Source organism: Salvelinus alpinus, chromosome 38 (assembly GCF_045679555.1).
Source record: "Salvelinus alpinus chromosome 38, SLU_Salpinus.1, whole genome shotgun sequence".
In the NCBI taxonomy this organism is placed as follows: Eukaryota; Metazoa; Chordata; class Actinopteri; order Salmoniformes; family Salmonidae; genus Salvelinus; species Salvelinus alpinus.
This window is the reverse complement of record NC_092123.1, coordinates 5442761-5454680: the sequence shown is the minus strand read 5'-3', so window position 1 is coordinate 5454680 and position 11920 is coordinate 5442761. Positions and strand designations below refer to the sequence as shown.

The 11920-nt window shown below is 41.3% G+C and overlaps 1 protein-coding gene across 1 annotated transcript; it reads left to right on the top strand.

Moving 5' to 3' along the window:
* The first annotated feature begins 894 nt into the window (after positions 1-894).
* LOC139566216 (actin-related protein 3) lies at positions 895-11656 on the top strand. The gene is made up of 12 exons (XM_071387258.1): positions 895-1117; positions 1865-1920; positions 4540-4664; positions 5107-5217; positions 5303-5398; positions 5767-5874; positions 8002-8145; positions 8381-8554; positions 10300-10392; positions 10633-10758; positions 10925-11008; positions 11202-11656. The coding sequence occupies exons 1-12, from the start codon at positions 1074-1076 to the stop codon at positions 11295-11297; spliced, it is 1257 nt and encodes a 418-aa protein (XP_071243359.1). The 5' UTR covers positions 895-1073; the 3' UTR covers positions 11298-11656.
* The last annotated feature ends 264 nt before the right edge of the window (positions 11657-11920 follow it).

Genomic DNA, 11920 nt, shown 5'->3' with positions numbered 1-11920 from the left:
TTCCTCTTCCCATAATGTCGACACACAGTAAAGGGATGGTTTCTCCCACTGACTGGAGAGGACCGTTTGAACAAGAAGAGAAAGCTGAGGGCTTTGGGAGGATATAGGGAGTGACGGACCACCGAAGTGAGCGATGGATGACTCTTCCTGGAGAGAAATAAGGCAATGTTCTGTAAAGCTCAGGTATTGGATCTAGTCTAGCCACTAGATGGCCCTCCATGATGGATCCAGCTCTCAGCCCCAGAGCTCTCTCAGCTAATATATCTTCTTTATCAGTGGCCTTCCATGTGGTCATGGTGGGAGGGAATTACAATCCTCCTTGGTTGGTTGATGGGCGGTAAATCAATTATATCATCTTTAAGCAGAGCAGGTCGCTGGAGATGTTTTTTGGGGATGCTGCACTAGCCTATAGCTTCGAGGGACACATAGCTCTGAAAATGGAAACTTTTGAGAGATGGTCTTGGGTAACACTAATCACTCATGCAGTATATTTCTTGAATCTCCCAATTTTACCTATAGACTATTGAACAATTTACATAGGATAGAGAGAAGAGATATTGGTTTTCATGTTCACCCAAAAGGTCAATCTAACGCATTGATACAATGCTTTTTAATGTCATGGATTTCAATAGCGTCATGCAATGTTCAAAGAAGATATTCTATTCAGATAGTCTACTGCCTACATCAGTAGTCACAAAATCCTGTCCGTGAATTGACTGAACAATTGTTCTGCTGCTACTATAAAAACTAACGGTACATTATAGAGAATAATTGTTTAATATGTTTTACATGCAATTAGAAAGTGTACATTTACTTACCCCTCTGATAAGGTGCGATATTAGAAATGTTTTAACAAACGTTATGATCAGTGTCGCGTCAGCCGCTTTCAACTTCCGCATCAGGTGATTGCGGAAGTAACTTCACTCTGCGGGTTCAGGGTTCCGCCTCTAAACTAGCTAGCTAAATAAATGATTATCCCTCTACCCAAAACAAACGACTTTCCTTTTTATAAGACTCATTTGGAATATAGCAGCAATTCACCATTGCAATCTGCAGTAGATATTTAAGGAAACATGGCTGGACGTCTACCGGCTTGTGTAGTTGACTGTGGCACAGGGTAAGTAGCAAGTGCTAATGCTAATAGCTAGCTAACTAATTCATTGGCTTTAGCTAGATACACCCAGACATGGCATACACGTTGGGCGTGCAAAGTAAACAAATCAAGATAGCTAGCTGGTCAGCAACAACCTTTATTTGCTTCATTTCGTTTAATCCAGCCAGCAAACTAAGCTAGTTAACCATTTTAGGTTCAAGAAGATAACTTGCTAGTAGCTATTTTCCATCAGTGTCCCCCACTCGTTAAAGTTACATTAGCAGTATGCATTGACTTTAATCTGTTACTGTAGTCTACGTAACATGTATGTTTCAATTTGTGGAAGCGTATAACTGGCCTAGTCCACAGACAGTCATGCCACCCTTATCTCACCTCATTTGCTCACATTGTATATAGACTTATTTTTCTACTGTATTATTGACTGTATGTTTTGTTTATTCCATGTGTAACTCTGTGTTGTTGTATGTGTCGAATTGCTATGCTTTATCTTGGCCAGGTCGCAGTTGCAAATGAGAACTTGTTCTCAACTAGCCTACCTGGTTAAATAAAGGTGATAAAAAAAAAAAAAGATTAGTGGTTTGCAACCTTTTTCGGTTACTGTACCACCAACTGAATGTTGCTCTGCTCGCATTGAGTACCCCAGAAGTACCCCCCCCCCCTCCCCATGATCATGCATCATGAGCTATAATGATTACACCATTATGATCTATATAACCCACTGAACTTTCTCATGCAATGCATTTGTTGTAGGTACACAAAGATTGGATATGCTGGAAACACAGAGCCACAGTTTATTGTTCCTTCATGTAAGTATTTCTGTATCATACAGCAGCGGTTCCCAAACTCGGTCCTCGAGACCCCAAGGGGTGCACGTTTTGGTTTTTGCCCTAACACTACACAGCTGATTCAGATCATCAAGCTTTGATCATTTGAATCAGCTGTGTAGTGTTAGGGCAAAAACCACCCCTTGGTGTCCCGAGGACCGAGTTTGGGAAACGCTGTCATACAGTCTTCTAATGATAATGTACCATGTCCATTCATATGTAGCCCTTGATCATGACTATAAGATCCTTTCCATTACACAAGTCATTGGACGAAGGTGTCTTCTGTACTGAGCAGTTTTGTTAAGAACCGCGAAGCTCGGTCTGAACATTAACACGCATCGCTTGCAGTACGGTTTTGGCAGCATAAGGACCTTTATCTTTTATATCAGCCAGAAATAATAATGAAAGAAAATAGGGTTAGGGTTCCCACACGGCCATATTTCCATGTTACAGCGCTTGTTTATGGAAAACAGATAGAATAAAGAGTGGGCTACCTGTGCTAAATAGCTATCTGCTTCTCCGAACACCTGTGTGTAAACGGAAGACGGACGCCACACGTGTTGTCACTGAGAAATACGGTCAGCTGCAGCTGTGTTCAAACAGTGTACAGGAAGTGTGAATCTTGCATTTGTGATTATTTTGATGTGATATGAAAGGGATTTATGTTTTTAGAACCATACCACAATTTAGATGGAGTATTTGGTTGTTTTGGCTTCCAGAGCTTGGTCTATAAGCCAAATAATGGACTAAAGGAGCCTAACTCATAAGGCGGACATACTGTATGGTCATTAGTTAAATGAATCTGCTGAAAGCATTTGGGTATCGGTCCTTCCTGTTTTTCTTATCTGATTGGAGTGCTGGAATGGAAGTAAGCGAACACGCCTAATTCAACAAAAATGTAAAACCACAAAGTTTGAGTTGGCCGCCTTCCTCTAGCATTGAGTCATCCAGTGGACCCTAAATGGCAATGCTAGCTTGTTAGAGGCACCATAGACTAGTTATTCAGTGATAAATCCAAACCATTTGTCTATTTTCAATAATCGTAGCCTATTCACTTGTTTTCAGTACTTGAAACTGTACAGACACAGCTTGAAAGGAAGCTAGTCTAGCCTATATTCAGTGATATGGTGATATGGTCAGCCCCTGCTGACTAGAATAACGGACAAACTTGCCAAGGCCACCTGCCTGTGGACTTGAAGTAGCCAGTAGATAGATGACATGTGCACGTTTAGATGCCTGGATGGATGACAAGTAGGCCTACACATTTAGAGGCTACAAGGAAGTAGTTGAGGGAACAATGTTCATCGTCCGACATTATAATAATATATAATGTATGCCATTTAGCAGACACTTTTATCAAAATAGACTTAGTCATGCGTGCATACATTGTACGTACGTGTGGGCCCGGGAAACCTATGTGATCAACTTTGACAGTGAAGTCACATTATGCAGGAAGTTAAAGGCCCAATGCAGCTGTTTTTATGTCAACATCAAATCATTTCTGGGTACAATTAAGTACCTTACTGTAATAGTTTTCCATTCATATAGTCAAAAAGAAACAAAAATGGCTTTTAAGCAAAATATTATAATTCTCAAGCAATAATTTTGTTAGGACTGTTTGGGTGTAGTCTGAGTAGGGTTGGAACAACTGAAAACTAGCTGTTATTGGCAAAGTGGTTTGGAACTCTCTTTTGTTATTGGTCTAACTTATTTACCGTCTCGTGATGTCACCAGGCAAGCCGTAACTCCATCCATGCAAAACCTGCTGATTAGAAGGTCCTGTGTCTAATGTATTTTCAAATCAAAAGAGAACGGTCGCGCTCTCCCAGAAGCTTAGCTGATGCGTAAAAAACGTAAATTCAGACAAAGGGGTGTAATCACAGCAGCAAGTTTTGTGACCCGTTGCCACAAGAAAAGGGCAACCACTGAAGAACAACCATTGTAAATGCAACCCATATATGTTTATTTTCCCCTTTGTACTTGGAACTATTTTCACAATGTTGTAACACTGTACATAGCCATATTATGACATTTGAAATGTCTCTATTCCTTTGAAACTTTGGTGTGTAATGTTCACTGTTCATTTTTAATTGTTTATTTATCTATTTCACTTGCTTTGGCAATGTAAACATATGTTTCCCATGCCAATAAAGCCATTTGAATTGATTTGAATTTAATTGAATTCATTCTGACTATTTTGAGAAAGTGATTCATGGCTTTTTTCCTATGGTGTCTCATGGGGGACAAACATCCGTAACCGCCACATCGAACCACACCCCCCATGACTGAAATCTTGTTTTTTGTAATGAGCAACCGTAAAACCCATTTAGAATCAGTGCGTTCAGTATCGCTTTAATAAAAATGTGGCTATTTGTGTACTGATTTTACAAGACAAATGGTAGTAATAGGCCTGCCGCTCATTGAGTTACCTCTCTTGTGTTTAGCATCAGCAGTCTGCTTTCCCTACGCTTGATTTAATCAGCTCACCTGCGTAACGTTGACTATCAGCACCCTCAAGTCATGATGTTTCAATCAACAATGTCCTAACCATATGTAGGCTGGTACTAAGGATTAATGGCGTTGAATCTTCCTAAACTTCAGGTATTGCCATCAAGGAGTCGGCCAAGGTTGGAGACCAAGCCCAGCGCAGGATGACGAAGGGGGTGGACGATCTGGACTTTTACATCGGTGACGAGGCAATAGACAAACCAAATTATGCAACAAAGGTACATTGCATTTTCCAGTGATGGGAGGTCTACTTAAAGGGTAATCTGCAGGCTCTACATACATTTTTGGATTTATATTCTAAAGTAATTAACATAATGAATTTTTAACTTCCTCATAAGCTTGGTTCAACTGGCATATCCCATCAGAACTGAAATATAATCTTGTTTTACTCCAATGTTTGTAAACAAAACATGATGAAACTATGTTGGATGGTCAGTCCTTGCAACCATATCTCTATCCATGCATTTTAGAGTGGTTACATTTCTTCACCCCCATTAGTCAGATTTTTACCGAAACTGTGTCGGAGAGTTCGCTTTGTTATTGTTTCAACTGTAGATTGCCCCTTTTAAAGTTTAATTGTAAAGTCATGCTGAATGCCTGTTAGAACTGAGTAGCCTAATGGAAAAATACTGTTGTCTGTGTGGTTGTTCCCCTTGTTAGTGGCCCATTCGTCATGGGATCGTGGAAGACTGGGATCTCATGGAGAGGTTCATGGAACAGGTCATCTTCAAGTATCTGAGGGCAGAGCCCGAGGACCACTACTTCCTCTTGGTACGTTCATAACATGCACATTAGTGTGGAAATTATACGACCTAGTAGCAGGAATTTAGGGGATTTGTACTTTTCTTCTCCACAGACAGAGCCTCCTCTGAATACACCTGAAAACAGAGAGTACACAGCAGAGATTATGTTTGAGTCCTTCAACGTTCCAGGTCTTTACATCGCTGTACAGGTAAATCCTCTCTACGTTTTATGTTGGTTCTATATAATCTCTTCCCTGCACCTCTCCATGTTCAAGGGTCAAGTCAAACTTGATTTCGAATGCATTATCACAACTCTCAATACACCTCACAGAGGAAATTAGGGTGTCCATGAGGTGTCCGTGAAACCTCGGGGTGGATCTCAGTTCTGGGACCCTTTTCAAAACAGGAGTAGGAGTGCTGATCTAGGATCAGATCTCCCCAGTGACTATATGTAATCTTATTGATTGTGATCTAAAAGGCTAAACTGATCCTAGATTAACACTCCTGATCTGAGACTCTTTGAATACATGTTGTAATCATTAGTGGAAAGTGACAGGGTCTGTGTTTCCCTTCTCAGGCGGTCCTGGCGCTGGCAGCCTCATGGACCTCCAGACAAGTGGGCGAGAGGACACTGACGGGGACGGTGATTGATAGCGGTGATGGGGTCACCCACGTCATCCCAGTGGTGGGTACATGCCTTCGATCATCATTCCATGTAGTCTTTACTAGAACTGGGTCATGTTTAGTAGGTAGCAAATGTTTTGAAGCAAAATGAAATGGGGAGGAACTTCCTGAACTTGTCCAACAAGAACACATTTTCTTAATCTGTTGCAAAAGTTTGGAACGGTGTGCCCTACTGAACACTACTCGGATGTATTCGACCTACAGTTGAAGACGGAAGTTTACATACACCTTAAGTGAAATGAAATACATTTAAACTCAGTTTTTCACAATTCCTGACATTTAATCCTCATAAAAATTCCCTGTCTTAGGTCAGTGATTTACACTTTTTTAAATCTTTATTTAACTAGGCAAGTCAGTTAAGAACAAATTCTTATTTTCAACGACGGCCTAGGAACAGTGGGTTAACTGCCTTGTTCAGGGGCAGAATGACAGATTTTTACCTAGTCAGCTCGGGGATTCGATCTTGCAACATTTCTGTTACCAGTCTAACGCTCTAACCACTAGGCTACCCTGCCGCCCCAGTGAGGATCACCACTTTATTTTAAGAACGTGAAATGTCAGAATAATAGTAGAGAGAATGATTTATTTCAGCTTTTATTTCTTTCATCACATTCCCAGTGGTCAGAAGTTTACATACACTCAATTAGTATTTGGTAGCATTGCCTTTAAATTGTTTAACTTGGGTCAAATGTTTCGGGTAGCCTTCCACAAGCTTCCCACAATAAGTTGGGTGAATTTTGGCCCATTCCTCCTGACAGAGCTGGTGTAACTGAGTCGGGTGTGTAGGCCTCCTTGCTCGTCTACGCTTTTTCAGTTTTGCTCACAAATTTTCTATAGGAATGAGGTCAGGGCTTTGTGATGGCCACTCCAATACCTTGACTTTGTTGTCATTAAGCCATTTTGCCACAACTTTGGAAGTATGCTTGGGGTCATTGTCCATTTGGAAGACCCATTTGCAACCAAGCTTTAACTTCCAGACTGATGTCTTGAGATGTTGCGTCAATATATACACATAATTTTCCTGCTTCATGATGCCTTCTATTTTGTGAGAAGTGCACCCTTCCCTCCTGCAGCAAAGCACCCTCACAACATGATGCTGTCACCCCCGTGCTTCACGGTTGGGATGGTGTTCTTCAGGCATGCAAGCCTCCCCCTTTTTCCTCCAAACATAACGATGGTCATTATGGCCAAACAGTTCTATTTTTGTTTCATCAGACCAGGGGACATTTCTCCAAAAAGTACGATCTTTGTCCCCATGTGCAGTTGCAAACCGTAGTCTGGCTTTTTTTATGGCGGTTTTGGAGCAGTGGCTTCTTCCTTGCTGAGCGGCCTTTCAGGTTATGTTGATATAGGACTCGTTTTACTGTGGATATAGATACTTTTGTACCTGTTTCCTCCAGCATCTTCACAAGGTCCTTTGCTGTTGTTCTGAGATTGATTTGCACTTTTCGCCCCAAAGTATATTCATCTCTAGGAGACAGAACGCGTCTCCTTCCTGAGTGGTATTACGGCTGCGTGGTCCCATGGTGTTTATACTTGCGTACTATTGTTTGTACAGATGAACGTGGTACCTTCAGGCGTTTGGAAATGGCTCCCAAGGACGAACCAGAATTTTCTTTCTTGAGGTCTTGGCTGATATCTTTTGATTTTCCCATGATGTCAAGCTAAGAGGCACTGAGTTTGAAGGTAGGCCTTGAAATATATCCACAGGTACACCTCCAATTGACTCAAATTATGTCAATTAGCCTATCAGAAGCTTCCAAAGCCATGACATAATTTTCTGGAATCTTCCAAGCTTTATAAAGGCACAGTCAACATAGTGTATGTAAACTTCTGACCCAATGGAATTGTGATACAGTGAAATAATCTGTCTGTAAACAATTGTTGGAAAAATTACTTGTGTCATGCACAAAGTAGATGTCCTAACCGACTTGTTCAAAACTATAGTTTGTTAACCAGAAATGTGTGTAGTGGTTGAAAATCTAGTTTTAATGATTCCAACCTAAGTGTATGTAAACCTCAGACTTCAACTGTATATACTATTGCTAACACATACATGGTAACATATTACATTCCTGTATGAGCGATAATGGATTGTGTGGTCGATTGGTGTTGTGTTTTCTACCAGGCGGAAGGCTATGTAATCGGTAGCTGTATAAAGCACATCCCCATCGCTGGTCGAGACATCACCTACTTCACCCAGCAGCTGCTGAGAGAGCGGGAGGTGGGCATCCCACCAGAGCAGTCATTGGAAACAGCCAAAGCCGTCAAGGTACCTAGACATTTCTAACTTTTTGTTCCCTACACAAAGCGAAGGAATTAATACATGTATTATTCGTGAGCATTTCTCAGGTTCAACAGCAGAGGTCAGTATTGCTGCACCATTGACTAGAGATGTACAGTCACAGATCATGACTCCTTCTTGTTAACTCTTTGGCATCTACCCAGTGTCTTATGTACACTTGGTTATGACTTACAATTGATAACGATTCCATATTGTGTTCCAGGAAAGGTTCAGTTATGTCTGCCCTGACCTGGTGAAAGAGTTCAACAAGTACGATACGGACGGCTCCAAGTGGATCAAGCAGTACACGGGCATCAACTCCATCAGCAAGAAGGAGTTCACCATCGACGTGGGCTATGAGCGCTTCCTCGGCCCCGAGATCTTCTTCCACCCAGAGGTATGATCCCATTGATTTTCAATATATATTGTTGTGCTTATATTATGTAATGTATCTAGTGCTGAGTGCTTTTTGGTTTGATTATTAAAACATAATTACGGATTTCGGTTTCGAAAATCATTTTTAAACATTAAATGCATTGTGCAGTATGTGGGTTGAATACTGTAACAACACAGAATAAAACAATTAATAAAAGTCTCATGATGGTAGTGACCGCCCATTACTGCTTATCACCTATAACCATCATTTATTCACATTACTTTACTTTAATAAAATATTTCAGTTGTTGTGTATATTACATTTGATTTATTTGATGATTTTATTATTTCATTCCAAGTCATCATCTCTTTAGAGCTGCTGCTTATGCTGTCTAACAAAATCACTATTTTGTAGTTCTTTAAAGTAAATAAGGCATATTTTAATGACTGCTGAATACCAACTATCAATCACTTAGATCATGTATATTCAGGTAGAGATATACTATATATACAAAAGTATGTGGACAGCCCTTCAAATGAGTGGATTCGGCTATTTCAGCCACACCCGTTGGTGACAGGTATATAAAATTGAGCACACCGCCATGTAATCTCCATAGACAAACATTGGCAGTAGAATGGCCTTACTGCAGAGCTCAGAGACTTTCAACATGGCACCGTCATAGGATGCCACTTTCCCAACAAGTCAGTTCGTCAAATGTCTGCCCTGCTAGAGCTGTGCCGGTCAACTGTAAGTGCTGTTATTGAGAAGTGGAAACATCTAAGAGCAACAACGGCTCAGCCGTGAAGTGGTAGGCCACACAAGCTCACAGAACGGGACCGCCAAGTGCTGAAGCGTGTAAAAATCGTCTGTCCTTGGTTGCAACACCCACTACCGAGTTCCAAATTGCCTTTGGAAGCAATGTCAGCACAATAACTGTTTTGTCGGGAGCATCATGAAATGGGTTTTGATGGCCGAGCAGCCGCACACAAGCCTAAGATCACCATGTGCAATGCCAAGCGTCGGCTGGAGTAGTGTATAGCTCGCCACCATTGGACTCTGGAGCAGGGAAAATTAGTTCTCTGGAGTGATGAATCACACTTCACCATCTGGCAGTCCGACAAACTAAACTGGGTTTGGCGGATGCCAGGAGAACGTGGCAACAGTTTGGGGAAGGCCCGTTCCTGTTTTCAGCATGACAATAGCCCCGTGCACAAAGGAAGGTGCATACAGAAATGTTTTTTCGAGATCGGTGTGGAAGAACTTGACTGGCCTGCACAGAGCCTTGATGTCAACCCCATCGAACACTATTGGGATGAATTGGAACGCCGACTGCATGCCAGGCCCAACATCAGTGCCAGACCTCACTAACGCTCTTGTGGCGTTAGTGAGCCTTCTCTCTCTATATCACCTCACGACCATGCATTCTTCTCAGTTTATGTTATGCCTGCTACTGAACAGACTGGACAAGTAGATGCACAATGGATTATGGTCATTGTAGTTAATTACCATGTTTTTATGCGCTAACCTATGTGGAATCTTGGCCTGTTGGAAACTACAACTCCCTACAACTACAACTCCCTACGACATTGCCCAGTTCAGGCTAGATCTGCTTTATCTCTAGAGAAACTGTGCGATGTGCAGCATTGAGCTCCCAGGAGAAAACTGAACTGACATTGGTCAATTAGTTGTTTAAAAAAAAAAAAAAAAAAAAATGACATTTCTGTTAATAACATTGGTTGTACTGTGTGTGTTTTCTCCTCCCCCAGTTTGCCAACCCTGACTTCACCCAGCCCATCTCCGAGGTTGTTGATGAGGTCATTCAGAACTGTCCTATTGACGTCAGACGTCCCCTCTATAAGGTACGTCTGGGGAGTTCAAGTTTTGTTTTATTTCATTCACATGACAGGCGACAAGAACATTGTGTTTGACAATATAAAAGCAGCCCTCATGATTTATTGAAATGATAAACGTATGCCAGATACTGAGACTTGTCTCCATCCAGAAGTTATGAGGATGAAATGGGTTTTACTTTCTAAATGATCTATTCAGGAGTATGTCAAGGTTCCACGTGTATATTTACCTTGTCTGTTGCTATGCAGAACATCGTGCTCTCTGGAGGCTCCACTATGTTCAGAGATTTTGGCCGTCGTCTGCAGAGGGACCTGAAAAGGACAGTGGACGGCAGACTGAAACTCAGTGAGGAACTGAGCGGTGGCAAGTTGAAGGTGAGAACCGATTTACATTTGACCTAGTCAGCTGAAGTACTCTTATAGGGATGCTATAGCTTTATGGCTCCTAAAATGTTCAAAATGATGTCATATTTTGCATTTCCAGCATAGTCATCGGTGTTATTGGCTCAATAATGACCTATGTTTCATGTTCTTTTGCCAGCCCAAACCCATCGACGTGCAAGTCATCACTCACCACATGCAGAGATACGCTGTTTGGTTTGGCGGGTCCATGTTGGCATCAACTGTGAGTTCTAAAACTTAGAGGGGTCTTTGTCTGTAAACTCATGTTACTATCAGAAATATATATTCTACTGATGTAAAAGCTCAAGACAGACACTTGGAGGTTTTGTTAGCCTTGGTTAGAATATACAATTGGAAACTTGAAAGGAAAAGTGTACACCAACAAATAATAACGGTCATGTCTACTCTTTCCTCAGCCGGAATTTTACCAAGTGTGCCACACCAAAAAAGACTATGAGGAGATCGGACCGAGCATCTGCCGCCATAACCCTGTCTTCGGGGTCATGTCTTAAAAAGGACTTCCCTCAGTTATCACTGGAGCTTGCAGTTGGAGCAGAATGGAGTGGACGGACAGAGGCAGAGTGGCATTACTGCACTACGGTCGCTGCTTAATCTAGCCTATTTCCAGGGCTGCGGTTACAGACAAAATACAGGAAGAGAATGACATAGAAATAGAATGACTAGATTCTATTCCTATGGAGAATGACTCATTTATCAACTGCAGACCAAACTATCAGGCTGACAAACGGGGGTGAATATCTATGTAAAAGAGAAGGAAATGGTTTCTTAAAGCCAAAAGCATTTTCAGAGCAATTGTGTGGACACAAAATAATGTGCAAGAACATAATAAAGTCAATTCATGTATGATTAAGTATGTGCCCCGATGTATGTTATTATTATGGTATCCACACATACAGCAATTACGTACAGTTGGATTATATTTAGTCAATAGCTCTTTTTTTTCAGATGCACTTCTCTATGTGTTCAAGGGTATAGCTTGTTTATATTTCCTATTATTGAGTTTATATATATATATATATAAAGAATAATTTTGGTGGGGACAAGAACCCATAACAACCCATGTAATATTGACAGTGGTTGTATTCTCTCAAACTATAACGTAGTCTTACCATCC

What these genes read in the sequence shown, in the direction of transcription:
- LOC139566216 (XM_071387258.1), top strand. Translation starts at nt 1,074, where the DNA reads ATGGCTGGACGTCTACCGGCTTGTGTAGTTGACTGTGGCACAGG. An exon ending in ACAGTTTATTGTTCCTTCAT is followed by an intron (nt 1,921 to 4,539) that starts GTAAGTATTTCT and finishes CCTAAACTTCAG; the next exon opens with GTATTGCCATCAAGGAGTCG. An exon ending in TGAGCGGTGGCAAGTTGAAG is followed by an intron (nt 10,759 to 10,924) that starts GTGAGAACCGAT and finishes TTCTTTTGCCAG; the next exon opens with CCCAAACCCATCGACGTGCA.